Raw genomic sequence first — 27,109 nt, 5'->3', positions numbered from 1 at the left:
CTCTCTCTCTATCTGTCTCTCACTCTCTCTAAACTAATAAACTACTGAATACTTTCAGTCCAACCGCATTAGAGATACCTGAGCCTGTAGATTTTTGTACACAAACACACACACACACACACACACACACACACACACACACACACACACACACACACACACACATACCTATACACAAACCCTAACCCATTCACACACACACACACACACACACACACACACACACACACACACACACACACACACACACACACTCATATACACCTCAACCCCACACACCATCTCTCAGACCCCATGGACCTTAGAGAGCTCTCCCCTGCTCTACTGGATGCTGAGTTTCTTGGAGGATACGACTGTGGACGAGGAGGTGTGAATTGCTTTGGACTCGGCCATGGGGCTGACCACACCCTGGATCAGGTTCTTGTTGAGGTCTCCACCTCCGTGGCTGTCCGAGGTGAGTCTGGAGTAGGCCGCGGTGCCGGTCAGGTCTAACAGGTCTTCCAGGGCACAGCTGTTGCTCACGCTGTGGATCTGGGTCTCGTTTATTGGTGAGAACTCAGGGATGGAGATCAGTTCCTCTTTCGATACCGGGCTGAAACATTAGAAGGTGTTTTGTTCATATATAAGGAATGCCCCCCCTTGCATTTAGCCAAATCCTGAAACGTTTAAATCCTCTCCTGGGTGGGGGTTTGCAACCATTGGAGGTGAAAACCAGTTTGTCGGAAAGCAGTTTGAGTTGAAAGCAGCTCGACCCTTCCAGTCACCAGAAAGCCTATTCTGCTCTGGGATCTCCTAGTGCTACTACCACTCCCAGTCCATCCTCATACTGTGGTCTGTTAATGGTTTGATAACAAGAGCCAACACTATGAAGGAAGTTATACTATCTATATTTGAATTCAAAATCATGGTTCCCAATTAGGAGTCATAGACCATATATGAGGTATTATAACATAATGGTCATATGTTTTTTTTTTCAGTATACATTTTTGAAGGAACAAATTTGGTAATGTTAAACTGTGTACTAGTATGTTACAGTTTATAATATTCCCAAATACGACATCTGGTTAAATAATAGACTTTTAAGATCCAGCAACATATGAACTGCACCAGAACCTCGTCCTCATTAGTATCAACACAACCAAGGGGGTGATGTCAGCCATGCTCATACATCATACAACCAGCTCTAGTCACCCTCCTTCTGGATGCTTCCAACACCCTGGGAGAGAGGGGGCTGTGGGGGGGGGGGGGTTCTCACCTGACTTCCATGGACTGGACCTCGTCCCCAGACCCTGGGCCCCTGGCGTTCAGCGGCTCCAGGGTGATGCTGGGCGTGGTGGGACGTCCCACTGACAGCAGCTTGAGAGACGCTCTCAGGGTGTCCTTCGTCTCCCCCGACCCCCCATGGACCCTGCGCTCAGGGGTCGACGCCCCCGCAGCGCTCCCCTCCACCCTGACGCTGTTCCCTCGGCCACCCTCGGCGGCGTTGCGTTGGTTTTGGGTCTTGGTGTTGGCAAGGTGCTCAGCGTTCTTCTCGTTGGTCACCACGCTGTCTCGTTGCTGTACTTTGGCTTCGGCTGGCTTCGTCAGCTCTCTGTTTGTTGTTTGGGGGATTCCCTGCGTGACGTCTTTCTCCTCGGGTTTGCGATCGACTTCCTGCTCTTGTCTTTCTTGCTCACTCACGACAACGTTTGTGGTCACTTGGGCGTCCTGGGGTGAGCTGGCCGCCTTGAGGACCACTCCCTGTTCTGGAGCGTTCTTGGTGACACTCTCCTGCTTAGGGAGGCCGTTCGCTTCGACCGGCCCTCTCGTCTGCTCCTTCTGCATCGTGGTTGTTTCTGTCTTCACCTCTTTCTTTGGGGAGCCCTGGTTCTTCATGTTGGCCTGGGCTGCTAGCTGGGCTCTGACCTGCAATGTGACCTTTTGGATGGCTTGCTCGTTTGCCATTTCACTAGTGTGAACGTTGGTCCTGAGCTCCCCTGTTGAGAACAAAGAATACAACATTGTACTGACCCACCCCTCCGACACAGACCTGGCCAAGGACGTTCAGAAACTGGCCCATTTTACTCATGCGTCCCGTGTGTAGTACCTATAAATACACCCAGTCATTAGCTCAGTGCCTGAGGTGCCCTGCACAGAGTTACAAATAGAGAAGGAGTTGCCATTGCTCATTAATCCAAAATGTGTTTTTTCAGTTCATGAACTCAAATGAAGGCCTTGTCGCTTGCAGGAATTCATTTGATTTTGTGATCTCAACTGTCATCGAAGGATCTCAACTGTCATCATGGAACCATTTTGGTTCCTTTTATTTTGAAATGGCTAGTAGTTCAAAATATCTCACATCAACACCATTGATAATATCTTGAGTATATTATTCATATGCTGTGTGAAACGTGTCATGCGGTTTCATTGAAATGAAAACAAGGAGAACACTAACCAAGCACAGCCAACAGCGGGAAAATAACCTTCTGGACATGCTCAAATATAGCAAGACAGATTTGATACCGAGCCAGCGTTCATCAGTATCACGGGTCTGAGGCGGAGGGTCGGTGCAGGCAGGGATAAGGAGCTAAGCGACAGCGGTTTGGACATTGACCAAAGGACTTACTGTACCTGGTATTGAGAGAGACACCATCTCCACTTGTCCCTCCTGATTCAATATGGAACAGAGACCATGTGGCAGTAATTAGGACACAAAACCCACAGAGTATGACCAAATTAAGAGTTTAATAAGGACATTTTACAAAAACAAAGAATTGAAGCAAAGACAGCGAAGGGTGGCCATCTTGGCTGTTGGCGGCCACGTTACGACGTGACTCCGCCAGGGTCACCCCCCTCTCACAATACCTTCAAGTCGGCCTCTCCCTTCCTCGTTCTCTTCATGATCTCCTCAATGCGCTGTACAAACACACAAGGATGTTTAATAAGTCATTAAGTAAGTAAAGTAAAATAAATGCACAATGAAACGGTTGTTGGTGTGTTTAGAGTTTAGAGAAATGGGTGAACCTTCTTCCTGAGGTTTCTCTCCTCCTCCTCCTGTATCTTCTGGATCTCCCGCTCCTGGCGCTGCCTTTCAGTCTCCTCTCCATCCTCTTCCTTACATTTTTCTTTCTGTTGAAGGACAAAAAAAAGGCAGAAATATATAGACAGACAGAGAGATAGGGACTTGTTTATCTTTTCCACACAACCTCCGTGATCCTATCTGGCCCAGCCAGATAGGATGGGGAAGCATTAACGGTCAGATGTGGACACTCCCAGATCAGATCTCATGATCACTTTGTGATCCGTTGTGCCATGTCGTATTCTCATATTGTCATCGGATCTTACAGTATTTAGTAGTGTGTGGACATCAAGATACAGATAACTGGCTATGTCATTTAAATCCCTCCCCATGTCCAGAGGTCTGCCACTAGGCTCCCGGTAAGCATAGGATACTACCGTGAACATCTAATGAAATAAATGGTGGAAACTGCATGTAAGACATTAATGTGGCTGTTGCACGCCTGGCATTAGCCCGTCTAATCATTTCATTCGGCCCGAATGAAATGATTGGAGGGCCAACCTGTCTGTCTTCCTTCCTACCCAGCTACCTGAGTGGACTATGCCCGTGGACTCATTGTCCATTGTCCTCATTAGCAGAGTCTTCCACAAGGCCGTTCAGACCTATTGCTGAGACTAGCGGGCTAGTCATGTGTTCCAGGTAGTGGCTTTAGAAGGAAGCCTAAAGGGAAGGGTGGGATCTTGTCGGTTGGGTACTTTCAAAATCTAGCTTATTGGCTGGTTTATCCAAATTGCCTTCCCTGCCTTTAATGCATGAGTAGAGCATTGGTTGTGCAACATGCAAATGGACAGACAGACAAACTCTGACCTCGATCTCCTTCTGGATCTGCAGCTCCTTGTCCTGCGCCTCCTTCTGTCGTTTCTTCTCCTCCTCCTCTCGCTGCCGGTTCAGTTTCTCCTGTTTGTCCCTCTCCTCCTTCTCCAGCCGGAGCCTCTTCTGGAGCTCCTTTCTCAGTGTTTCTGCCTTCAGTCTGGTGGAGAAAGGGAGGAGTTATAGGCCCACGGATACAGGCAAATAGCATGGAACATCAAATGATATCACATTCATGTCGTATCACATATATCTAACCACTCTACTACTGCAAAAGTTCCTTTCATTTTATGCTTTCTTATTCCTTTTAATTTATTTTCATGCGGTTCATATTTTCTCATTGCCTTTTTCTCATTGCCGTTCCTCCAATCGGCTCCTCTCCTCCTCCTTAAGTCATAAGGTTAACCTCACACTCACACACGCACGCACACACACATACACACACACACACACACACACACACAGACACACACGCACACACGTACACACACACAGACACAGTGTAAGTAAGGCTCACCGCTCCTCCTTCTCCTGCTGCTGCCGCTTGTCTTCCAGCTCCTTGTGCTCTCGGGCCTGGCGCCGGCGTTCAGCCAGCAACCTGGACGCCTCCTCAGCATTTGTCGCGCCAGCAGACACCTTCCCTGTGGGGGCTACAAAAGTCATTCATTCATTATTAAATTATTATCAAGATGAATCACCATCACCATCATCATCATCATCATTATCATCATTATCCTCATCGTCAACATCCCACACTATAATCATTATCATCATCATTATCATCATCATCGTGTCCCACTCCCAGACGAAAGGTCTTGGGTTCAAACACCGATGGCGACCACCCAGCTGTAGCAGGCGGCCTGGCATCTCCCTGCTTGCGTTTTCTCCCTGCTTGCGTGTTGGTGTTTTATTTGTGTTATGCTGAATAAACACACATAAGCAGCATTGCTGATTTTTCTTTCCACTGTTTCCCACTGGCCATAGCCGTCTTCAGCATTTATTGTGTATAAAGAGGGGGCTGGCACTCTTTGCTCAGTATTTATACCGTTTTACGGTGTTTTACCGTTTGCATGAGCTGGTCTATGAGAGGTTTTGATCACAATTTAGTGGTACACTTAAAGTCGGGTTGGGACTCTGCCGAAAGTGACACTAACACTTTAGCTGTCAAAACGGGACCAACCCTTACCTGAAGTCTCGTTCCCTGCGCCCTTACTGGTCCCAGCATCGACCAGAGGTTTCTCCTTGTTTCTCTCCGCTTGTACAGGAGAAGGTTCCGGGCTCTCTGTATTACTATTCCTCTTCACAGAGGTGTCCATTTTGGATTCCTCACAGTGGCCGCCGCTCCTTCTGGATTTGGATCTGTCGCCGTTGGTTACGAGGTTGGACTGGTGTCTTATGGGGGACGGAGTCTGGTGGCGTGCTGAGCAAGGAGATGCAGTTCTCATTTTGGATGTCAATCTGTGAAAAAGAATAAGTAGTTATTATCCAGTGAGTATTATCTTAAAAGTGTGGCATGTAGGATGAAGTGGCAACTATTGGGCTGTCTTTATGGACGTTAGCTGTGATTCATTGACAGATTATATAAATGTGAATATTCTCTCAAGAGCTGTTTGTCAGGTTTTGGCTGCTACATGGCGTGGCATCATGACGGGCAACAACAGTGGCTGGGAGAGGACTTGCTACCTATGTGTAGGTATACAAGGCTCAGTCTAAAGTAACAAAAACGCAACAATTCTTATTTTCATGGGATTACTTATAACATACGTGTATATCAATATTTATATTCTACACACTGCAACTTTAAATGCTTTGCATCATAGGATATATGCAGAGTCTGCATATGTAATTATGCAGAGTCAGTGTTACACATAAGGTAGTGGACTAGGTACGGAACAAGATTTGAACTCTCTGGACAGCATTACAAAATGGAGACACCCCAAATAGTGCACTATATAGGGCAGCATTGAACCAATTAGATCACAGCGAGGGTCTTACTTGGAGGAGGAGGGGCAGGTGAACTGCCTCCCGGAGTGGGCCGGGGAGTCTGGTCTCCTCAGAGGAGAGCCGAACGCTGGAGAAGCCGTCCGTCTGTCCCGCCGAAAGCGCTGTTTCTGAACCCACCGCCAAAGAGAATGTTTTGAAGTTTGAACTTAATAACTAAGGAGAGGTGGGTCATTCCACTGCTACGGTTGATAATTGTGCTGACTGCAACTCACTGAATGTTATTGACAGAAAGTCTCTTTTCTGTCTCTCTGATATAATAACTGACTGTCCTTAATGCCGTTCAGAAGCAGGAAATACAAGTACTAGTACTGCACTTAAAATAGATATAATCTATACCTAAAATATAACATTTTTATCAAACAAATATAAAGTCATATGTAATTACTAATTACTAATATACTAATACTAATTCAAGGGCGTACAGTTTCAACAAAGCACTACAGCACCCCAAAATCCCAAAATGGACCACAAATGGACCATGACAGACATCCTCCCCCCTCAGTGTACAGCCAGGAGGCCGGCTGACCTTGGGGGTGTTGGGGGTGGACTGAGAGCCTCCTTGGAGGCTGGCTCTGTTGTGGTCGGCTGGGTTCAGTGTGCCGCGGTACGGTGATCTGTGGGGGCTGCATGGGGCTGTGACACATCCAAAATCCAGGGTGGGACACATGTGAAGGTGGAGGTAATACTGGTGCAGTTAAGTAAGGAAACACGGGAGGGACATCATGCCTGTATGTGCTCCACCTGACTGTAGCCTTGATCGTGTGTTTAGACCAGTGGTTCCCAACCTGTGGGTCGGGATGACTTTGGGGGTCACCTAATTTTGCAAATAAAGGTCCAAAGAGATTGCTGATACTAAAATCCTTTTTTAGAGTTTTCTTTAGAACTACTTGTCCCTTTATTTGGTGTGCCTGTGTCCACTTGGAAATATATATGAGTGGCATATGTTTGTGAAGGCAGATGCACAGAACTATCGACATTGAAAGGAGATTATACTTGGTTAAAGTGCCAGAGGTCACCTCTGTCTAAGTAGAATTGAACTTTTATAACTTTTAAGATATCATCAGAAGACCGGGGATATTGGGTGAAGACACCATTAGCTGATGCTGCATCTTGCTGGGCCAGCTTAGCCTACAGCACACCCCAATCTGATTTGGACAGAGGGAGGTAATTATAGGCCTCGCCAGGAAGAAAAAAGCCAGTAATGTTTATAGGAAATGAGCCTACCAGGAAGCTGAGGATCTTTTTTTTTTATCCACTATTCGATTTACATTGATAATGTGGCTAATGATTCGGTTGCCTGTGTGCTCGGCAAGTCTAGGCTAGGCTACGATGAAGTGCAGAAAACATACATGCCAACACCAAGAACAATTAAATAACAGAAGTCAACGACATGGACAGTTTTTTTCACCTCGTTGCCACAATGAAAAGGTCAGCACAACACATGGACTGCACGGTTCACAGACACTCACACACATTCACAGCCACGTACACCCCAAGGCACAACAGAAACGGCCAGACAGAGACACCATCATGCTGCCTTAATTCTACAGTACTTATTTTTTGGACCAGGTTAGTGTTCAACTACCAAGGCTGTCCAAATGTTCATAACCAACACAATCAACACAGTGTTGATTATGTTCAAATAATAATAAATAAATACAATTTGAATTTAAGCAAAAGTTGGAAAAAATTGGATTGCTGGATATCGAGAGTCAAAGTGAAGAGTTTGAGTGTTGGTTATGATATCTGAGTTTGGCAGTTGACCTCCCTCTCGTCCTAATTGAGGATGTGTGTCGGTGCTGAAGTGAAAAATGCTTGACCAAGCCATTTGATTATTGGGTTTGGGCTGGAGAGGTGCTTTGGGTGGAAATACTGGTGTAAGTGGTGGGAGATGGAAATCTGTCACCTCCGTCCAACCTGCCCCCCGCCGTTCTCTTACTGGTTCATTTGCAAACTCAGACTGGAGGTATTTATGTCTCCATTAAGACCATATCAACACGACACCGGCGTGTTAAATATAAAAAACTGTTATTTTGACAAAGGTTTTCCATCACTTTCCATCCACACTAAAACAGCAACAGGGTTTTCAAAACCTTCCACTACATGCCTACACTGAAACACCATACCAGTGTTTTCATAATAATCATATTCATCCACACAACAACTTTGGTGGATGAAAATGCTGTTGTGGACAAAGGGTCAAAACTGAGAGAAAAATATGAGCTCTAAAAAGTATCCGCATTAGTGTGTCCATGGCCTAAATAGACAGCCTAATGGTGCCTTGGAGAGATTAAGGTGATGGGGATGATGTCATGGCTCTGCCTCATAATCAGAGCACAATGTGGACAAAGGCAGTGTTTAGGAAGTAGAACACAAAAGTGAGTTAGTACAAGTAGTTAGTTAATACACTGTTATAATGCTAGTGGTTTACCGCAGTTATGCTGTGATGCACATCCTCTTAAATGGGAACTGTCACTCTTGGCTCATACATTTTTTTCTTATATATACAGGTGTTTTAAAAAATATATAATAATTGTGTGTTCCCCTTTAAGATAAGGTCAGATGAGATAATCCACCACCATCAAGAGACAACCATCGCAGTACCAAAGAGGTGAAGACTACAATATTCACAGAACACATAATCCGGCCTACAAGACGACGACTCTACAGATACAACAACAAAATCACACAATGTCATCAAACACAGCATCACTTCCACAGCTTATCCTCCACAGATGATAACAAACCCCTGGAAAAGTTGGTTATCAACATGCATCATGGGAAAAAAAGAGCAAGCTGGGATTTGGACTGAGGAATGGGATTTTCTGGACAGAGCAGGAGGGGAGACTGGTGAGACCAGCGGATGGAGTGGGGTCGGCCAGGGTAGGGGGTTGCATGGGTTGGGGGCCAGGGTTGGGGGGGGGGGTCGTTGTTTCTTTACCAGATTCGCTGGAAGCAGGAAGGGGGGAGGCAATGCCATGGGGGAGGGCGGAGGCAGCGGAGAGAGGGGGTGGGTTATCACTGTCACCTACAGTGGATTGGACGGAGCAGAGCAAAGCAGAGACAGCAGAGGTTATAAAAGACTTTACCTGTGGTCCTGCCGCGGAATAGCTGACCTGGGCTGACATGCTATACCACACGGGGATGTAGTGCTGAGTCTGAATACCGCTAGCGCTGAGCTAGCACAGAGTACTTTGTACTCATGAAGGGCCGTGTTTGTTGGAAATGAATACCATATCTTGAAACAGGAAAGCAATGCCAATAAAAAAGGAAAAATGTGTGTTCAAAAAATAATTTGTACTAGAATTGACTTTTTCTTTGATTTCCAGTATTGAATGGTAAATGCCTGACGAAACGGCGTAGCATTCCTTGATCATTACTCCTTTATAATGGATCGTATTGATTGATTGGTTGGCTGCCTGAGGTGTACAGTTGTGCAGTAGCTGCGCAGCACCACATCACTACATCACCGAGCCCCGCGGTGTGGCGGTAACCTTCCCTCCACTGACAATCTCCTTCATGCTCATGCGCACCTCAGCAGTCTGTTGTATGCAGTAAGCATTCTGCTCTCCAAACACACACACGCACGCACACACACACACACACACACACACACACACACACACACACACACACACACACCTAGTCCTACCTGGCCCAGTAACCGGGTAACCCAGTAGTCCTACCTGCCCCAGTTACAGGATAACTCATTAGTCCTACCTGCCCCAGTAGTCCTACCTGGCCCAGTAACAGGGTAACCCAGTAGTCCCACCCCCCAGTAGTCCTACCTGGCCCAGTAACAGGGTAACCCAGTAGTCCCACCCCCCAGTAGTCCTACCTGGCCCAGTAACAGGGTAACCCAGTAGTCCCACCCCCCAGTAGTCCTACCTGGCCCAGTAACAGGGTAACCCAGTAGTCCCACCCCCCAGTAGTCCTACCTGGCCCAGTAACAGGGTAACCCAGTAGTCCCACCCCCCAGCAGTCCTACCTGGCCCTGTAACAGGGTATCCTCGGTTCCAGCGTCGGTTCCTCTGCTCCAGCTGCAGGCTCCGCTCCAGAGATCTCTTCATCAGCGCCTCCAAACGCTCCTGGGAAGCGAACACATCCGGCCTTTATGGCCTGTGTGCTGTTGTGTTGTGTTGTTGAATTAGGTGTGGTGTGGTGTTTTACGCAGTATTGTGTTACTGTGTACTATATTGTGAACTGTGTTGTTTTGCACCGTATTCTATTATTTTCTTGTCTTGGGGTGTTGTGAAAGGACTGAGTATCAGTATAGTGTAGTGCGTTGGGTGCTCAACTCCAAACCTAAAGGTTCTGGGTTCCATCCCCCATGATCCGGTACATGATCCGGTATCTGGAGGTCTTCTCTGGCCCCCCTCGATGACTTGTATCTGGATTCGCTGTAAGCCCGTTGGGAGTCAAAGGGTCTGCTAATGCTGACCCGTGTACAAACCTTTTCCTCCTCCAGTTGCTGCCTCCTCTTCTCCTCGACGGCGGACCTCCTTAGCTCCTCCTTCTGTCTCTGCTCCTCCAGCCTCCTCCAGCGCTCCTCCACCGTGCGCTCGTACTGCAGCCGCGCACGCCGCTCCTTCTCCTTCACCAGCTGGTCCCGCGCCGCTGGGAGGGGGGAGGGGGGGGGGGGATGCAAGATATTTGAAACCAACACACTGCACACTTTATACTCTCTTTCTATGTGTTCAATGTGAGCCCCGCTGTAGAGAGACAATGTCTAACATCGAGATCTTCAGGCGGGTTCCGTCAACGAGAAACCAATATTCTCACAGATCATTTCACTCTTTCATTTCTCTTCACACTGAAATGAAAGCTCTAAAATGTGACCTACAGCCCCCTTTTTAAACAATTATAATGTAATCTAATATTCATATAAATAATCAACAGACTAACCCAGGGTTTTTTCTCTTTCTTCACGTCTCTCTTTGGCCAAACGCATTCGGTCATCTGTCTTCAGGTAGCCTTCCACTGGAAGATATTCACAACACGTTAGACGAACGTACAGAGGTTAAACATTTAAAACAACTTGAACAGATTGAATATGCTTGATCTGTCCTCGGACTTACACAGTGTATCATGGTTGTTGTGGCTCGATGGTAGATGTAAAGGTGAAGGATGCCCGTTGATCTGTGGCTTCCGTTCTGTGGATGGGGCTGACGAGACAAATAAGAGAGAAGAGTACGGTAATAAGTCCATGGGCAAAACACGCATAGCTTTCGGTAACGTATGTATGACATCAGCGCCACGGCCTTGGCGTGCAGTACCAACCCATCATCAGCAGAGGGCAGTAACTACATGCCCTCCGTCTCTGTGATCGAAATGGCTTAGGGGGGTGCGACCACCAAGGGCGAACAGAAGAGTGAGGTGCAGAGAAAGTGCAATTCGCCCTTGGCGTGATATTTATAGGATAGATGCTGAATCCCGGTTTGTTGTTGCTATGGAAGGCTTTTGCTACTGCAGCAGTGATCGAACAATAGGCAGATGTATCGGTGCTGACATAATAATAATGTGGTCTATTCTACCAAATGTGCATTGTTTCATAAAACTAATGATAGAGATTATTGAATGCACTGAATATACAACAGTGTGTGTGTGTGTGTGTGTGTGTGTGTGTGTGTGTGTGTGTGTGTGTGTGTGTGTGTGTGTGTGTGTGTGTGTGTGAGAGAGAGTTTACGTGTGTGTGTGTGTGTGTGTGTGTGTGTGTGTGTGTGAGACTGTGTTTGCGAGAGTGTGTCCTACTTGTCTTTCCAGCGGAGCCCACGCGGGCCGGAGAGCTGTTCCCGCTGCTGTGGGACTTCTTGTCGGGGAGGAGACAGGGTGATGTTGGGGTCATCGGGTCACCTGGGGCGGGAGGGAGAAGAGGCAGCATTGATAGAGGAAAATCCTAAAACTCAATTTTGCAGAATTCTGCCTATGATGAGGATAAAAGTAGCGTGAGAGGTTTCGATTGGGAAGGCTAAGTGATTTCACTCAGTCACACATAAACCATAAACACAGGCACTCGTACACACACACACACACACACACACACACACACACACACACACACACACACACACACACACACACACACACACACACACACACACACACACACACATTAACACACAACTCTAACAAACGCAGACACAAACACAAAAAAAACGTTCAGACTAATTATATTGGTTAATTTGTAACTGAAGGACATACATAATAACTATACATTTTAAACATGTTATAAAATAACTTTACATGTTTAAAAATAAATTTTCCAACCATAGGCCAGAGTAGTAAATGGACTAAAAGTTGAGATTCCAATGCCAGTCTACAAGGCAACAAAAGATGACAATCTTTAGTGTAATCCCCTCATTTACATCCACACGAAGCCATATGCCACAGAAATCATCTTAATACTGTAACCTACTTAAAAACGTCTGGGTACAAGAAACATTCGTCACGGCATGAGGTCGTGAGAAACTGAATTCTGCGCTGCTAATATTTACCTTTACAACCTTTATAATGTGTATGTATGTAATCACAATGAAAGTATTGAGCAAATTTAACAAACGATATTAAGCAGTAGGCTACATTTTGGTTCTCTATGTGAAGGCTTGAGAGTGTAAAAAAGACGCATGTGCGAGGTGCGTCATTCGCATATCAAACACAAAACATACCCCTCTCTATCACCGGATAAAATTCATATTAATATGAATGATCAATATTTTTGGTATAGGCCAACCTGTTATGAGTGTCGGTGATGTAGTCACTGTCTTCGCCATGGATGCTGTCACCGGTGGATTCCACCCAGAATAAAGGGAATACTGCCAGACCGCAGCGTCTCCAGCCGTCGGTGAAATGCAAGCTCCGGCTTTTTCAGCGCCTGGGCGATCTGCGCTATAACGCTGTAACGCTGTAACGCTATCACGCTGCCATTGTGCATCCAGGGATCTCACGAGGAGGAAAACAAATCTCAACGTTGGTATTAAACCTCACTGAATGTCATTATAATCCGCGGATGTGGATGTGTCTACGACACGCTGAAAGACGTGTGTGTGTGTGTGTGTGTGTGTGTGTGTGTGTGTGTGTGTGTGTGTGTGTGTGTGTGTGTATGGATGAAGAGAGGGATGCTCTGTGGGGGGGGGGGGGGACCAGGGGTTGTTCCGAAATTACGTTGTGTCTGTAATGCGCACAAAAAAAACAACCTGTTTAAATATGCAGCTATGTCATTTCTCCAAAAACGACTCCACACCGAGTATCAAATGATTGTATATTAGTAGAGTCGTATTATAAATATACAAGGGCATTTGTCGACGCCGAGCCTTTTTCTACATCACATTAATCAGATCCGCTGCAGCCGCATTTGGATGCTGCGAACCTCCCGTCCGACATGGGGCGTCGCTTTAATCCCAGCCGCTGTCTCCAGCAGTGTTGCCAGCTTGGGACAGATTTCCCGCCCAATCTGGCAACCCTGGCTCCAACGCAATGTAGCCAGGGTTGCCAGTTTGTGAGGGGAAATATGGCCCAATCTGGCAACACTGGTCTTGAGGTCAGAACAAGCACAACAGGAAAACGGTTCCCCGAGAAGAAGGACAGAGCGACAGACCAGTGAAGTTCTGACTTGTGGCTCCGGACGCGACAGGAAGATGCTGACCAATATCTCCACAGTGCTGAGGACATGCGTCCAGAGGAATGTATGTACTTCTGCACAAGGCCTGTGGTTGAATGGGAATGGGATTTGTGCCTAAATTACGGTGTTCATAGGTCTTCTGACCTTGTCATATCTACCAGAGGCCGGACTGTAGCTACCCGGGCTAGCGTCTGCACCGGCTGCTGGGATGGTTTTTTTGTGTGTTTCTTGTGTTATTTCTCGTTCTTACTCACATGACACTCCACTGACATTGTCTTTGTACACCGTGTCTTCCATACCCTTTATTTTCGTTAAAACCGCATACATATTCGAGACTTGGACGTGGTAGTAATAATAATGTTATACACGCTGTCAACGGGGATGTGTATGGTATCTTGTCCCCATGTTAAATACAACTGCTTTTTAACTAGAGGTAATTTGTGTGGAAAAATTCAAGTATTTTATTAAAGCATTCCTAACCTTCACTTGTCAGGGGACCGCAGCGGTCGCGTCAGCCCGTACCTACGCCGACTTCACCCAGCAGGCTTCCTTTGAAATCAAGGTGCGCATCCGAACAAGCTTCCCCTGAAGCTTTATTATTATCGTCGTAAAATCCGAGATCAACTCTCATCATGCACCTCGTATAACTTTGGTTCTCCCCCCATACGAGTAGAAATGTGACGTCCACAAGTTGGACGAGTCCCCGGCTACGGAGGTGGTGATGACCCGGGATGAGGGTCTCAAGTACTACCGCACCATGCAGACCATTAGGCGAATGGAGCTGAAGGCCGACCAGCTCTACAAGCAGAAGATCATCAGAGGCTTCTGCCACCTGTACGACGGACAGGTGAGGTTTCCTCTGTACTAGTTATAAACGGCATATACAACATTTAACATCCTAATTAAGTGGACACTCTGGTTATGGTAGTACTCCACATTCCATTCCATATCCAGTTAGCCACTGGCTCTTGTAAAATACATGATTAGATATCATGACAAACAGATTCTTAGCAAATGGCAACGCTCTCAAATTTGATTTGGTGATTATTTATGTTATGTGATTATGTGCATCACACTTTGGGAAATGTCAGAGCCACAAGCTAGCTTTACTCAGCAGAGTTATGGTCTTATTTAAATATGCAGGATTAGCCTTCTGATCTTTAAGACATATTGAATATGGACCATGTGTTGTAACGTGTCCTGTAGGAGGCGTGTGCAGTGGGCATTGAAGCAGGCATCAACCTGACAGACCACCTGATCACGGCCTACCGCGCCCACGGGTACACCCTCACCAGGGGCGGGACCGTCAGGGAGATCATGGCCGAGCTCACCGGTAGGTTGTTACTGGCAATGGAACCTCGGACCCAGCAGAGGATGTCTTGATGGCACACACTGTCTTCCAGATGAGACGGCTCCCCTCGTGCCCTCATGCCCCTATCCAGCGTGTGTGTGTGTGTGTGTGTGTGTGTGTGTGTGTGTGTGTGTGTGTGTGTGTGTGTGTGTGTGTGTGTGTGTGTGTGTGTGTGTGTGTGTGTGTGTAGTATTCACATGTTTGAAGAATCATTATTAAGGCTAAATGGCCATTTTCTATACAGCCTGTGTTGTGTAGATGGGAGGAGGCATTGTAGATGGGGCCCCTTTTATGACGATGATGGTTTTTCACCCCATGCTTCGGTCTCCCTCCCCCAGGCAGGAGAGGAGGTATTGCTAAGGGCAAGGGGGGCTCCATGCACATGTACACCAAGAACTTCTATGGCGGGAACGGTATCGTTGGAGCTCAGGTAAGGACTTCACATAACCTGCTTCTGAAATTGTTGGGGTATTGTTCACTTTGACTCATTTATTAATTAATAAGGATAATAATAATGTTGAATAGTACTTTGCGATTTATACTACTTTGAGGATATATTGATTATATATACAACTCTTAAGTCTCTTTTGTTAAAAGTATAATCTCAGTGCGTAAATGGTCAATCTGGATGTTATCTGTCCACCCCAGGTTCCACTGGGAGCCGGTGTAGCTCTGGCCTGTAAAAACCAAGGGAGGAACGAGCTCTGTGTCTCTCTGTACGGAGACGGAGCTGCAAACCAGGTAGGACTCACATACTCGTATTTGATTAACGACAAGTCTTTAAACCACTGTAGTTTGAAATTGTAATTCATTTTCATATGGAGATTAATCAGGCTATATGGGGAAAATAGCACAGGGCCAATGCATTTAATCAGAATTAGAATACAGAATACTACTGTCATTTACGCAAATCAAGGAATTCATTTCACCGTTGTTATATTTCAGCCGTGGATATATTCTGTTAGAACTGTTATGGCCAAGCTCTTACAGGAAAGGGATTGGAGAAGCAGCATATAACCAGATGGAGTTGTATTTATTACTATTATTTATGACTAGGAAGTTGCGAACGTATATTGACACCAAAAAAAGGCCCGAGCTGTGCTTCTATTTACACTGAGTGAATTAAAGCACAGCTCGTTTTTTAGAGACTTTTTTTGAGTACTGAGTACTCAAAGAGATCTAATGCTGTGAACGACTAGGACAATCGGCAGTCCAACTCTAGCGGTTTATACTCAAATCTGAAACACTGTAACGACTGGAACCGAGCGATACCCCGGTTCCAGCCGGTAACTCTGCTTCACCTGGGCGAGTTGGACCGCTGAGGAAGCCTTTCTCTCCCCACTTTAGATCGCTTTATTGCACTGCATGGGCTTTGAGGACATTATCGTACACAAAAAAAACCCACAGGGATTACGCCCAAACGACACTCAAAATTCTCTCCATTGGTGCTCGGTAGTGCATTTTAGCTCTTCTGCTGAATTGAATTGTGCCACATTTGTTCTATACACTGAAACGCTTCATTCACACAGCCCGCATCATATTTGATCGATTTGTAGGAATCGATTAAATGATGCGCAATCCTGCACTAAAATTCAGGCCCTGGAATGGTTCAAGGGAAAATCTGAACCATTGGGCTCCCTAGTCACGGTTCTGGGCATGTATATATTGTTCGCTTCATTTGCCTCACAGATTTCAGTCAAAGGCATGCGCAGCCTTCAAATAAAGTTATTGGTGGAAAAAAGGTTAAGGTTAGGTCACACAGCTGGTGTGAAGTCGTTGTCCTGGCAGGGCTCAAGACTAACATTTTCTACTGGTGGCACTGGTGCCATTCATTTTTTTTTAATTTGGTGCCACCCTAACAAATTAGTTTGCACCCCTTTTTTCGCCGCTTTATCGCAGTATTGGTATGTCCTTGGTCACGTACCATCCATGAGTGTACATTACATACATTACTTTGTCATGTGCAGTATGCCCTTTCTATTTTCTACCACGTTGTAAGTTGCTTAGGATAAAAGCGCCTGCTAAATGTCTAAAAAAATTAGCCAACTATTCGCATACCCCCTCCTATATTGAAAAAGGTCTACCTACTAATTATAACAGTCTGCTATGGTAATAAACTTTTTTGTCGCGACACCCAGATTTTTAAATGATGGATGGTGGCTGTGGGCCACTGTTGCATTGTTTGGGGAGAACCCTTTAATATATATTGAAGATTTCTATAGACATGCTCTGCTTTCCCAAAAATGTACCTTACCGAACCCAAAACCGTGATGAGAACTGTTCCATCCCTAACATTTAAGAATAGATCATTGAGTTCCTACTCTACTGGTGCAGCCAGCAAAGGGGAATCCACGTATTAACCAACTGATCTGTTAATACTGAGATCCTTCACGTCACAGGGTCAGATCTTCGAGACGTACAACATGGCGGCTCTGTGGAAGCTGCCTGCCATATTCATCTGTGAGAACAACAAGTATGGCATGGGGACTTCAGTGGAGCGCTCCTCCGCCAGCACCGACTACTACAAGAGAGGAGACTACATCCCTGGTCTGAGGGTAAAGACTGCTCTCATCTGTTGCTGGTTTAGTTATTCAAGGGGCCCTATTTTACCACCAGCTTGGACGTTGATTAGCCATGAAATACATGTTGACAAAATATATAGATAATAAGAGAAGCTTAAAATAATGTTTTCCCCCTAATAATGATTCTAATATGGTTAGTTGTTCTTTTGTTTCTAAGGTGGATGGTATGGACCTCCTCTGTGTCCGGGAGGCCACGAAATTCGCAGCCGATCACTGTCGAGCCGGAAAGGTAAACGATTCACTTCATTATTTAGCGGTCACATTTCAGTAATGCACTGTTGAGTCATCAATCAGACATCTGACCTGTCAGCACTGAGCTCATCTGCCTCTACCTCACTACCAGGGTCCCATCCTCATGGAACTGCAGACCTACCGTTACCATGGACACAGCATGAGTGATCCAGGTGTCAGGTAAGGAGCCACCTCTTCCATATTGACTACTTCAGCAGTATCCAAAGTGGCGAGTATTAGCTCAATAGCCAATTCTAGTGTTTAGAACAGTATTGTTTTTTTTACCAAATGTTTAAGGATGAGTTAGAGAGTAGCAATATGTCAATTGCCATGTGTAGTTGCAAATTATTTATAGGATATTCCAAATGCGATGCACATTTTTACTGTAAAATGTGACGATAATGGTACTATATCTGTTGTTCTAGTACGATCATAGTACAAATAGCACCATGACTCTAATATGGTCACTTTATCAACATGTACGGGTTCACTGGTATGCACCGAATCTGTATAAATGGCGAAACTTGATTGATATTGCCTCCTAACCCTAAGTCACTGCCCTCTTTGTGTGTTCTCTGACAGCTACCGTACCCGTGACGAGATCCAGGAAGTGCGCAGCAAGAGTGACCCCATCTCCATGCTGAAGGACCGCATGCTCAGCAACAACATGGCCAGTGTAGATGAGCTCAAGGTAACCTGGGACTTTCCCTAACCTTCCATTACTGTTAAGAGTCTTACAATGGTGTCCCTGTGTGATGGTTTACTACCAAAAGTGAACCATCGTCTGATTGTGACGATGAGTGATCAAAGGCTATGATTGAGCCATAGAGAAGGCCCTAAACACAGGTTATTCAACCCACATTGCGAGATGTACCCAATGATCTGTCATTTTTGGCAGATTTATGCCCTAATCATGTGACTCAAAAACGATAGGTTAACAGTTTAATGGGAGATGAGCAAGAGCAATTTTCAATGACTAAATGGTGTAACCGAAGCATTATGTAAAGCCAAGCGAGTGCAGCCATAGACCTTGCATGTCATCATATTTCCTACAATGTGAAGCAAAGGCTTGACTGAAACCTAGACTTAATAAAAGTGCTGTCCACTGTAGCTGGACCCCCTGTCTGAGCTTGTGAGTTAAGCCGTAGACGGCGCTACTTTCATGGCCACGGATGTCGCAAAGAGTCAGTGTGTTATGCCAATACAGAGCGCTTCTTTTGCATACTGGTTATTTATGTTGTTTTAATATTTTTAATTGTAGTTTTGGCTCAATTTATTAGTCCCGATGATACATTTCAACTTGTTTGCGCGTGTGCAAAACTAAATAAAAAAACGAATGGATATAATGTAGCATATAAATATAATTACGTTTTGACAATGTGTACTATTGGACCGACTGTTTGACACAACGGCTACTGTTAACCCTGTCTGTCTGTGGCCTCCTCTTTCTTTCTTTCTTTCTTTTGTGTGTGTAGGAGATCGACGTGTCTGTGAGGAAGGAGATCGAAGACGCGGCCCAGTTCGCCACCACAGACCCCGAGCCCCCCCTGGAGGAGCTGTGCAACCACATCTTCCACCAAGAACCCCCCATGGACGTACGCGGCGTCAACATCTGGAGCAAGCTCAAGTCCATCAGCTAGTGGAGCTCTCTCTTCCTCATCTTCCTCTCTCCTCTGTCTATCGCTCTCTATCTTGATAAAGTAACACCTTTCTCAAGTCACATGCCTTGTTCCAGCCACTCATCCTTCAAAATTAATTCTCTACATATTTGTTACACGACCAGTCCGGACTTTCATAGTCAATGATGGGGCCTTAGCTAGCCTTTAATGAACACAAGTCTGTATTGAGTGTCAAGACAGTTTTGAAGTTGAGATGAGGATTTCTCAGCTTAAAACCGGCCATGATGCTGCCGATCTAAACACTGGGGTAATTTGTCAAGGAGGGGAAAGTTGTATCTAAAGATAAAGTACTCGGATGAGGTTTGATGCTACTGGTGCAGGAGTCATTGTAATGAATGGTTGAGGTTAAGTCACTATTTCAGTTCAAGTTAGTTAATAAACCATGGTGCAATAACAGTACCAAAGCTCTAGATCATAACTCAATCAGCAGATAACCCTCTTCCTCCTTAGGGGAAATGGTCAAATGGAGGCTGAGCAATTAAGGGAAAATAATAAAGTTTACTTTTATCGGTTCATTTTGCCAAATCGGAAGTGTTGCTGTAGTTGCTTTTCAGAACTTGATTTCGATTTCATACACTCCCAACTTGTTCACCATTGTAGAATATTTGTGCAACACTATGTCACAAAATGTACATTTAGTGACTGAGGGGGTTATATGAGCTTCAGTAAGTCGATTATTGTGACCATATGCTGCCTTTTAGCAAGACTTTTGTTTCAAAAAATTTCCCATTTTAAAGAGACGATTACAACTACATTATATACCATTGTCATGGTTTGAAGATGAATATTTTATTGGAATACTTCATCTGAACTTTAATCTGAAAATATATGGGACACATGTCGGCGGATTTAAGGGACGCCTATTAGTTTAAATTATTAAAAGAAAAGTTAATGCCGTTCCATAAAATATTAGCATTGTTCTTTGGACTGGGATGGATAATATATGGTCACATACGCTGTTACGGTTAAGATGTCACAGCAAGAAGCAATGTTGCATTGATTGAACACCATGTTTTATTATCAACCGTATGTATGTCCTGAAAATAAAATACATTTGAAAGGTGTGCATTGTGAATGTTTGTTTTCTAGTCTGGAACCTCAATGAGATGACATATTTTCTACAAATTGTGTTAAACTCAAGTTACAAAGTAATGGTTTTGTTCAAAGTCAAGTATTCACATTGCGATTGCAACTAAATACTTACAATGAATCCTAAAAACACTTCCCCTATCAGTATAATTCATACAATTCTCGACTTTTATTTGGAAATGCAATACCGGAAGAAGTTGTAAAACATTTGGCGGTGTGCGCTTTGCCTTCAGTATCCAGACGGTTGACTACGTGTTGTTGTAACCGCGGCACCATGGAAGTGAGGGGCTATCCGGGCACCATGAGGGGGCTTTTTTACACGCTTTGTGGCCTTCTCATCATTGCCAAATTTAATTCTGCAGAAGAGAGAGCTAACGGCAAAAAGGAGCAAGAATGCCACAACTATGCGGGAGGACATGTTTACCCGGGGGAAGCTTTCCGTGTCCCTGTGTCAGATCATTCCCTGCACCTCAGCAAAGCTAAAAGTAAGCGCTTTTTAATGTTCATTATCCATTCAAGCTAGTTATGGGATGCCTATGATGTATAACCCATGAGGAATGGTGCTGTCTGCAGCAGCTGCTGCACGGTGCTAGGGCATGTATGTACCCGTTAGTAGCAGTGCACCATAAGGAACAATAGCGAAAAACAGCTCGAAAATCTCAGTAACTTCTGTCTTAATTGTAAACAATGTATGCACATCGTCGAAAATACAATATAAATGCTGGGTGCTTATCGTTTAATTTGCTAGGCCATAGTTATGAGGTTACCTTTTATACATATGGCTGTGAGAAGACACGTCATTCTACAAAACTCGGGTAATGGTACACCAACAAAGATCATCTCCATTATGGGCGGTGTAATTTTAAGTTAAAATTTAGGTTTTCATGTAGCCTTTATTTCTTTCCTTTTAACAGAAATAAGGAGGTAAATCGTTGAAAATGAAAAGTTATGAATTACATTGCTTCACTGGTGGAAATTCTGTAAATGTCCCATAGCTGATATTTTTATAAATGCATTCTTTTTTTATGTTTTCCCTCCGAAAGTTTCCAAACCATCACCACACTGGGAAGGAACAGCTGTCATAAACGGTGAATTCAAAGAGCTGAAACTGACAGACTACAAGGGAAAATACCTTGTCTTCTTCTTCTACCCCCTGGACTTGTGAGTCGGATTCTGCACTCACGGCTTTCATTCTAACTTCTGCTTATTCACAGGACAGTCCTAATGCAAAACTATCCTGTATTCTTCCCCAGCACATTTGTCTGCCCCACTGAGATCATTGCGTTCAGTGATCGCGTCCATGAGTTTCATGCCATCAACGCGGAGGTGGTCGCCTGCTCCGTTGACTCCCAGTTCACGCACCTGGCCTGGTAAAACAGGCTTATACATTAAAACCCAATAAAAATGTAATGTGTTGTTGAATCATATATTTCTAGAAGGTGGACTCAGGCGCTGTCCTATTTTTCATTTAACTTAACTTTATGACAAATGGGAATGTAGCCAATGTTTTACTGACAGGGAACAGTGGTAGCTTTATCAGATGCTTTCTGACTATTGCTGTTCAAAGTCTACTTCTTCTGATGTAGAAAGAGGAATCATTTAAGGTTTCGGACAAGTATTGATGAGCAGGATGAAGATGAAATACTTAAATGTTATTCTATCCCAAAGTGATTAGAAATCTATCTAATCGATCTGTCGATTGCCTAATGAATTGTTCCCATTGGACTCTTATGATTTGGTAACTTTTTCCTATCAATTTACCAATTACCACAAATTATTTGTATTAAAAGGATCAACACGCCCAGGAAGCAGGGCGGACTTGGAAACATGAAGATCCCCCTGTTGTCTGACCTCACACACCAGATCGCCAAAGACTACGGCGTGTTCCTGGAGGACCAGGGCCACACACTGAGGTATGACCTCATCACACAGTCACTGGGGGTAGGATACTCTCATATACACATTGAGGTATGACATCACTGGGGCTAGGATACCCTCATATACACACTGAGGTATGACAGAAAATAAATTGAATCCAATCCAATTTTGATAATTATTTAAGGTATTTATCAAGTAAAAAAGCAAACATTTGCTGTTTATTGTAGTAGTTAAATTTGCTTAAATTCAATTTGCTTCATGGATCATTTTAAAAAGAATAGTTGATTTTGTTCACGGCTGATTGTCAGATAAAGCAAGCACATTTAACACATCACTTTGGACTCTGGTAACTTGTGATGGCCTTCGCTATTATTATGACATTTTATAGACAAAAAATTATTGTTTGATTAATCGGCTATCTCCTTATCATTTAACTGGAAATGAGCACGTTGGAGATTCATTAGCATTTTAGTTCATGGATATGCACATTCTTTAGTTGGTGTCAAAAACAATTCTGTCAAGAAGTTGGCTAAATTCATCCACTAGTGAAGTAAATACATCACTTGTTTCAAACCCATCCACTAGATGGGAGCAAACGGCAATCCACAATCGAATAAACGTGGCTTCCTGTATAGTTTCAATATTTAAGGGAATTGACCACTAGTAGATAAAGGGCTAACACACAGCAAGCTAGCTTGTTTCAACACTTACTTTGAAATACATATCAAGACATTCACATGTATGTAGAAGGTCTTGTCAGGGTCATGTTGTGGGTTAGTTTTGAGTGGCGGTGTGTTGTGCTCTAGGGGTCTGTTCATCATCGACGATAAGGGAATGCTGAGACAGATCACCATGAACGATCTCCCTGTCGGACGCTCTGTGGACGAGACTCTACGATTGGTACAGGCCTTCCAGTACACAGACAAGCACGGAGAAGGTACCACAGCCTCATCCTGCAAAAAAAATATAACCACTTAAAATACAGGATGATTTTTTTTTATATAACATGTGTTAATATTATTTGGTTGTTAACTTCAGATCACTTTTCTCTAACTTTTTAATATTGTGTCTTCTTCAGTTTGTCCTGCGGGATGGAAACCAGGCAGTGACACGGTAAGTGTCTAAATTAAGTGTGTGTGCCTGTACATTGGGCCTTTCTTTGTGTACTAATTGATTCATTCTCTTTCCCAGATCATTCCGGACCCCTCTGGAAAGCTCAAATACTTTGATAAACTCAATTAGGCCACCAGCGACCCAAAATAAAACCCCTTCTCCTAAGATGTTGACTTTGTTGTATTTACTAAGAGAGATGTACCTTTTCTATCTTTTCATTTCAACAGCCAAATGAGCACTTGAACATCGGAGAGAAAAGAAACTGAAAATTTGCTCATGGGAAAACTTGGTTTGGGTATTTTGTAATGCACTGCTTAAACTCCTCATATGATCATATAAATATTGTAATAAATGGATTGAGGAAGTTGAGGAACATCGGTTTCAAGATGAGTTTATTCAAAAAAAATTGAGTAATCAGGAAGCAGCATTCTAGCCTTTCTTGTTCACAGAAATGCAAGCACTGCTGATTCTGCGGTTTCCAAGGTCCTCTTAATCACTCTTGAATATTGTAACATTACCCTTTGACACACGTCCTACCCAATCAATTTACTTTATGACATGAATTTGATACCATGAGTATCTGAATAAACGGTCAAATAATAGTTCCCGAAAGATAATATTCTGTACACATGCATGGAGCTTCTCGTTCCGAAATAACTATAGCTGCACACAAAACAAATGGAAAGGAAACGATGTTAGCGTCTATATACGTTTAGTTATGAAATTGACACAATTACCATGACAACTTTTTATTACCGTGTCATCACCGGTCAGAGACTTGCCTCACATGACAGTTAACGCGCTTTCTAGGCGGATTATGTTAATTATTAGAACCCCGGAGGTGACGTCATAAAGAGCTGAGATTATGTTGATAATCTTAAAGTGTTTACTTGCATAACATCTATTATTCTAATGTGTGGCATTCATAACCACCATAGACCACAAAAAGTAGGTTAACACTTTTTTTTTTAATCAAACGGGAACATTTAGATTCAATTGAATCGCAGAGTTCAACTGAGTTTTGTTCTTCAGAAACGATTAACCGGTTCACAAGGTCTGGTGAATCATTAACACATTTCGTCAGCGGTCAGGTTAAATGCGTGAACAACATAAAGATAAGGAAGTATAGGGGGAAGCACATCACCCGTACGCAGTGTACTAGAGGAGTACATGCTAATGAGTCCGCTTCTGCTTTCTGGTCAACAGGAAGAACGTCTGTTAGTCCGCCTCGGAGAAGGCTCAGCGCAGCACGCACTGATCCCATGTAATTCCATATTATTTGTTTTTTCTCTTTTTGTCGGGGGTTGAACTCCTGAGGATCGAATGAAGAAACAAGTTTTACACATTTTTACGTTTAGAGGAATTATCAGTAAAGGTAAAAAAGGTAAAAAGAGAAAATGGCTAACTTCATATTACGAAAGGCCGAACCCAACGACGTGTCCGATATATTGCGAATGATCAAGGTAATTAAGATACGTTTTCTGTTTTAGTATGATGTTTATGACGAATACAGAGTTTTTACGGACTTCTTAGATAATAGGTTAATGTTTGTATATGTTTGTGACGTTCGATCTATCGATCTGCTAAGGAACTTGCTAAATATGAAGAAATGGAAGAACAGGTCATCCTAACCGAGAAAGGTGCGTGTCTTCCTCGTTAAATCTGCCTGGGATTAATAAGGCCCAGCATGGAAATGTAGCTTTAACTATGAATATTCTAACAGAACTGCTCGAAGACGGATTTGGCGAGCACCCCTTCTACCACTGTTTTGTTGGCGAAGTCCCCAAAGAAAAGCAAAGCTCAGAAGGTAGGCCTATACACACTTTTGTTTCCCCTCTCTAATACATTATTATACCTGCTGTTTTGATGTAGGCCTAATAACCTAACGTCGAAAATAAACCAGTTGATTGAGTTCAAGCATTTCTATCTTTCTTATTTTAGGCTTCACTGTGGTGGCCTTTGCCATGTATTACTTCACGTATGACCCTTGGATTGGAAAGCTTCTCTATTTAGAGGATTTCTATGTCATGGAGGAGTTTCGAGGTGAGTTAATGATATAGACCTACAGTGCAGAGTTCACTGGATCCCTGTTAGGGTTAGGGCTGTTTAGTAGCAGATTCCATGCTCTATGTAGATGGCCACTTTACACTGACTACTGTACTTCGGCTAATTTGAAAACTACATTTCCTGTGTGTGATTACTAACATTTATTTTGAATTTAACAGGTTTTGGCATGGGCTCCCACATCCTGAGACTCCTGAGCGAGGTATGATGGCCTTCATGTATAAGCCACCAATAGTTGATTATATGTAACCAACTCTGAGCTTACTCAGCTAGCATTAATGTTAGTTAATGTTCAGATTCTTAATTGATACCGTACAGTACTTCATCAATCCTGAAGGAAATTGGCACAAACTCTCTACAACAGATGGTAAATAATAATATAAATACAAAAAAAATAATGAGGGTAAAAACATGAAGAGAAATGAGCATATGAAATATAGTTATGAAGTGGCAGAAAAAATATACGAAGATATATGTCACTTGAACTGAGTGGCTCAAATACTTGGATATTGCACAGATATGGCGTATAAATCCAAGCTAAAGATGTGTTGTGTGTGCGTTGTCCAGACTGCGGTGAAGACCCGCTGCAGCAGCATGCATTTCATCGTGGCCGCGACCAACACTCCGTCCATCGAGTTCTACAAGCGGCGCGGAGCCGCCGACCTGTCACAAGAGGAGGGGTGGCGCCTGTTCGCCATTGAAAAGGAAGACCTGAAGAAGATGACTGCCCCAAAATAAGAGATGATTCAACATGATTGATTAGAATCCAGTTGATGCCTGCAGTGATTTGCCAGGCTTACAATAACTGCATTAGGCAAAAGTTGTTGTTTTTTCTTCTGTATGTGTAACCATTGAAAATGGTATCTGTGGAACATAATCTAAGAAGGGAAATGTTCAATGATGGAAAGGGAGTATAAACTGCTTTTATAGCTAGTATAAATGTAATATTCAATGGCACTTAATCTATGTGTTTTATTATACTATGACACTATTTTTAACCCTTATGTTGTGTTTAGACCGTCAACTAGTATGCTGCAGCTTTCAACATGTAATCTAATCATTAATAAAATCCTAAAAATAACTAAAGCTGAATGGAATATATAAAATAACTTGCCCTTTGGGTGATATGCCTGATTTAAAACTAACATTAACTTTGACCTTTGTTGCTTGGATGCATGTCTAATGCACACTGTTCAGAGTGATCTGTCGTTTGTTTTGTTTTCAACATATTCAGTTGTGTCTGCTTGATACTTAGGCTATGTATTTGCATTTTTTTTTTTTAATGTAATGGAATATTTGATTTTTTGCAAAAGAAAAATATTGATTTTAAGACTTCATTAAAGAGATGTAAACAAACCCAAGACTTACTGGCATTTTATTTGTTGAAATGTTCACCCACTATTGTGGACAGGCCGATTATATTATTTAAATTGAACATATAAATAGAATATGAGTACAAGATTGTGTATCTGTCAGTTGGGGATATTTAGGATAATGTGTCAATATAAGATAATATTTTAATAAGATTTGTATGGAATCATTTAACGGACACATTTGGAAGAGGCAAACTGCAAATGGTGGACATATGCTATTAATAATTAGGATTTGTGCTTTAGGCCAAGTTACCTGGCT

The 27,109-nt window shown here is 43.7% G+C and overlaps 3 protein-coding genes across 3 annotated transcripts; all 3 read left to right on the top strand.

Annotated features, from left to right (window-relative positions):
* Window positions 1–13,438: 13,438 nt before the first annotated feature.
* Window positions 13,439–20,397, top strand: LOC311354597 (pyruvate dehydrogenase E1 component subunit alpha, mitochondrial-like). Its single transcript, XM_084474408.1, has 11 exons — window positions 13,439–13,554; window positions 13,984–14,052; window positions 14,164–14,337; window positions 14,697–14,823; window positions 15,180–15,271; window positions 15,490–15,582; window positions 17,241–17,396; window positions 17,581–17,652; window positions 17,767–17,834; window positions 18,237–18,345; window positions 19,130–20,397. The coding sequence occupies exons 1-11, from the start codon at window positions 13,507–13,509 to the stop codon at window positions 19,292–19,294; spliced, it is 1,173 nt and encodes a 390-aa protein (XP_084330534.1). The 5' UTR covers window positions 13,439–13,506; the 3' UTR covers window positions 19,295–20,397.
* A 247-nt stretch (window positions 20,398–20,644) lies between these two features.
* Window positions 20,645–23,580, top strand: prdx4 (peroxiredoxin 4). Its single transcript, XM_084474730.1, has 7 exons — window positions 20,645–20,907; window positions 21,466–21,583; window positions 21,676–21,792; window positions 22,213–22,335; window positions 23,107–23,237; window positions 23,379–23,413; window positions 23,492–23,580. The coding sequence occupies exons 1-7, from the start codon at window positions 20,697–20,699 to the stop codon at window positions 23,540–23,542; spliced, it is 786 nt and encodes a 261-aa protein (XP_084330856.1). The 5' UTR covers window positions 20,645–20,696; the 3' UTR covers window positions 23,543–23,580.
* Window positions 23,581–24,531: 951 nt separating this feature from the next.
* On the top strand, window positions 24,532–26,833 carry LOC311354088 (diamine acetyltransferase 1-like). The gene is made up of 6 exons (XM_084473884.1): window positions 24,532–24,876; window positions 25,002–25,053; window positions 25,137–25,220; window positions 25,355–25,456; window positions 25,639–25,679; window positions 26,045–26,833. Exons 1-6 carry the CDS (start codon window positions 24,811–24,813, stop codon window positions 26,213–26,215), a joined length of 516 nt encoding a protein of 171 aa, XP_084330010.1. The 5' UTR covers window positions 24,532–24,810; the 3' UTR covers window positions 26,216–26,833.
* Window positions 26,834–27,109: the final 276 nt, after the last annotated feature.

Source organism: Micromesistius poutassou (assembly GCF_964030765.1).
Source record: "Micromesistius poutassou genome assembly, chromosome: 10".
Taxonomy (NCBI): domain Eukaryota; kingdom Metazoa; phylum Chordata; class Actinopteri; order Gadiformes; family Gadidae; genus Micromesistius; species Micromesistius poutassou.
This window is presented reverse-complemented; position numbering and strand designations above follow the sequence as displayed.

Excerpts from the sequence above, each read along its gene's own strand:
- LOC311354597 (XM_084474408.1), top strand. The coding sequence starts at position 13,507 with ATGCTGACCAATATCTCCACAGTGCTGAGGACATGCGTCCAGAGGAAT. Across the intron at positions 14,053-14,163 it reads AGGCTTCCTTTGAAATCAAG|AAATGTGACGTCCACAAGTT; the intron begins GTGCGCATCCGA and ends CCATACGAGTAG. Across the intron at positions 15,272-15,489 it reads ACGGTATCGTTGGAGCTCAG|GTTCCACTGGGAGCCGGTGT; the intron begins GTAAGGACTTCA and ends TGTCCACCCCAG.
- LOC311354088 (XM_084473884.1), top strand. The coding sequence starts at position 24,811 with ATGGCTAACTTCATATTACGAAAGGCCGAACCCAACGACGTGTCCGAT. Across the intron at positions 25,054-25,136 it reads GGTCATCCTAACCGAGAAAG|AACTGCTCGAAGACGGATTT; the intron begins GTGCGTGTCTTC and ends ATATTCTAACAG. Across the intron at positions 25,221-25,354 it reads AGAAAAGCAAAGCTCAGAAG|GCTTCACTGTGGTGGCCTTT; the intron begins GTAGGCCTATAC and ends TTCTTATTTTAG.
- prdx4 (XM_084474730.1), top strand. The coding sequence starts at position 20,697 with ATGGAAGTGAGGGGCTATCCGGGCACCATGAGGGGGCTTTTTTACACG. Across the intron at positions 21,584-21,675 it reads TTCTTCTACCCCCTGGACTT|CACATTTGTCTGCCCCACTG; the intron begins GTGAGTCGGATT and ends ATTCTTCCCCAG. Across the intron at positions 23,414-23,491 it reads GGAAACCAGGCAGTGACACG|ATCATTCCGGACCCCTCTGG; the intron begins GTAAGTGTCTAA and ends TCTCTTTCCCAG.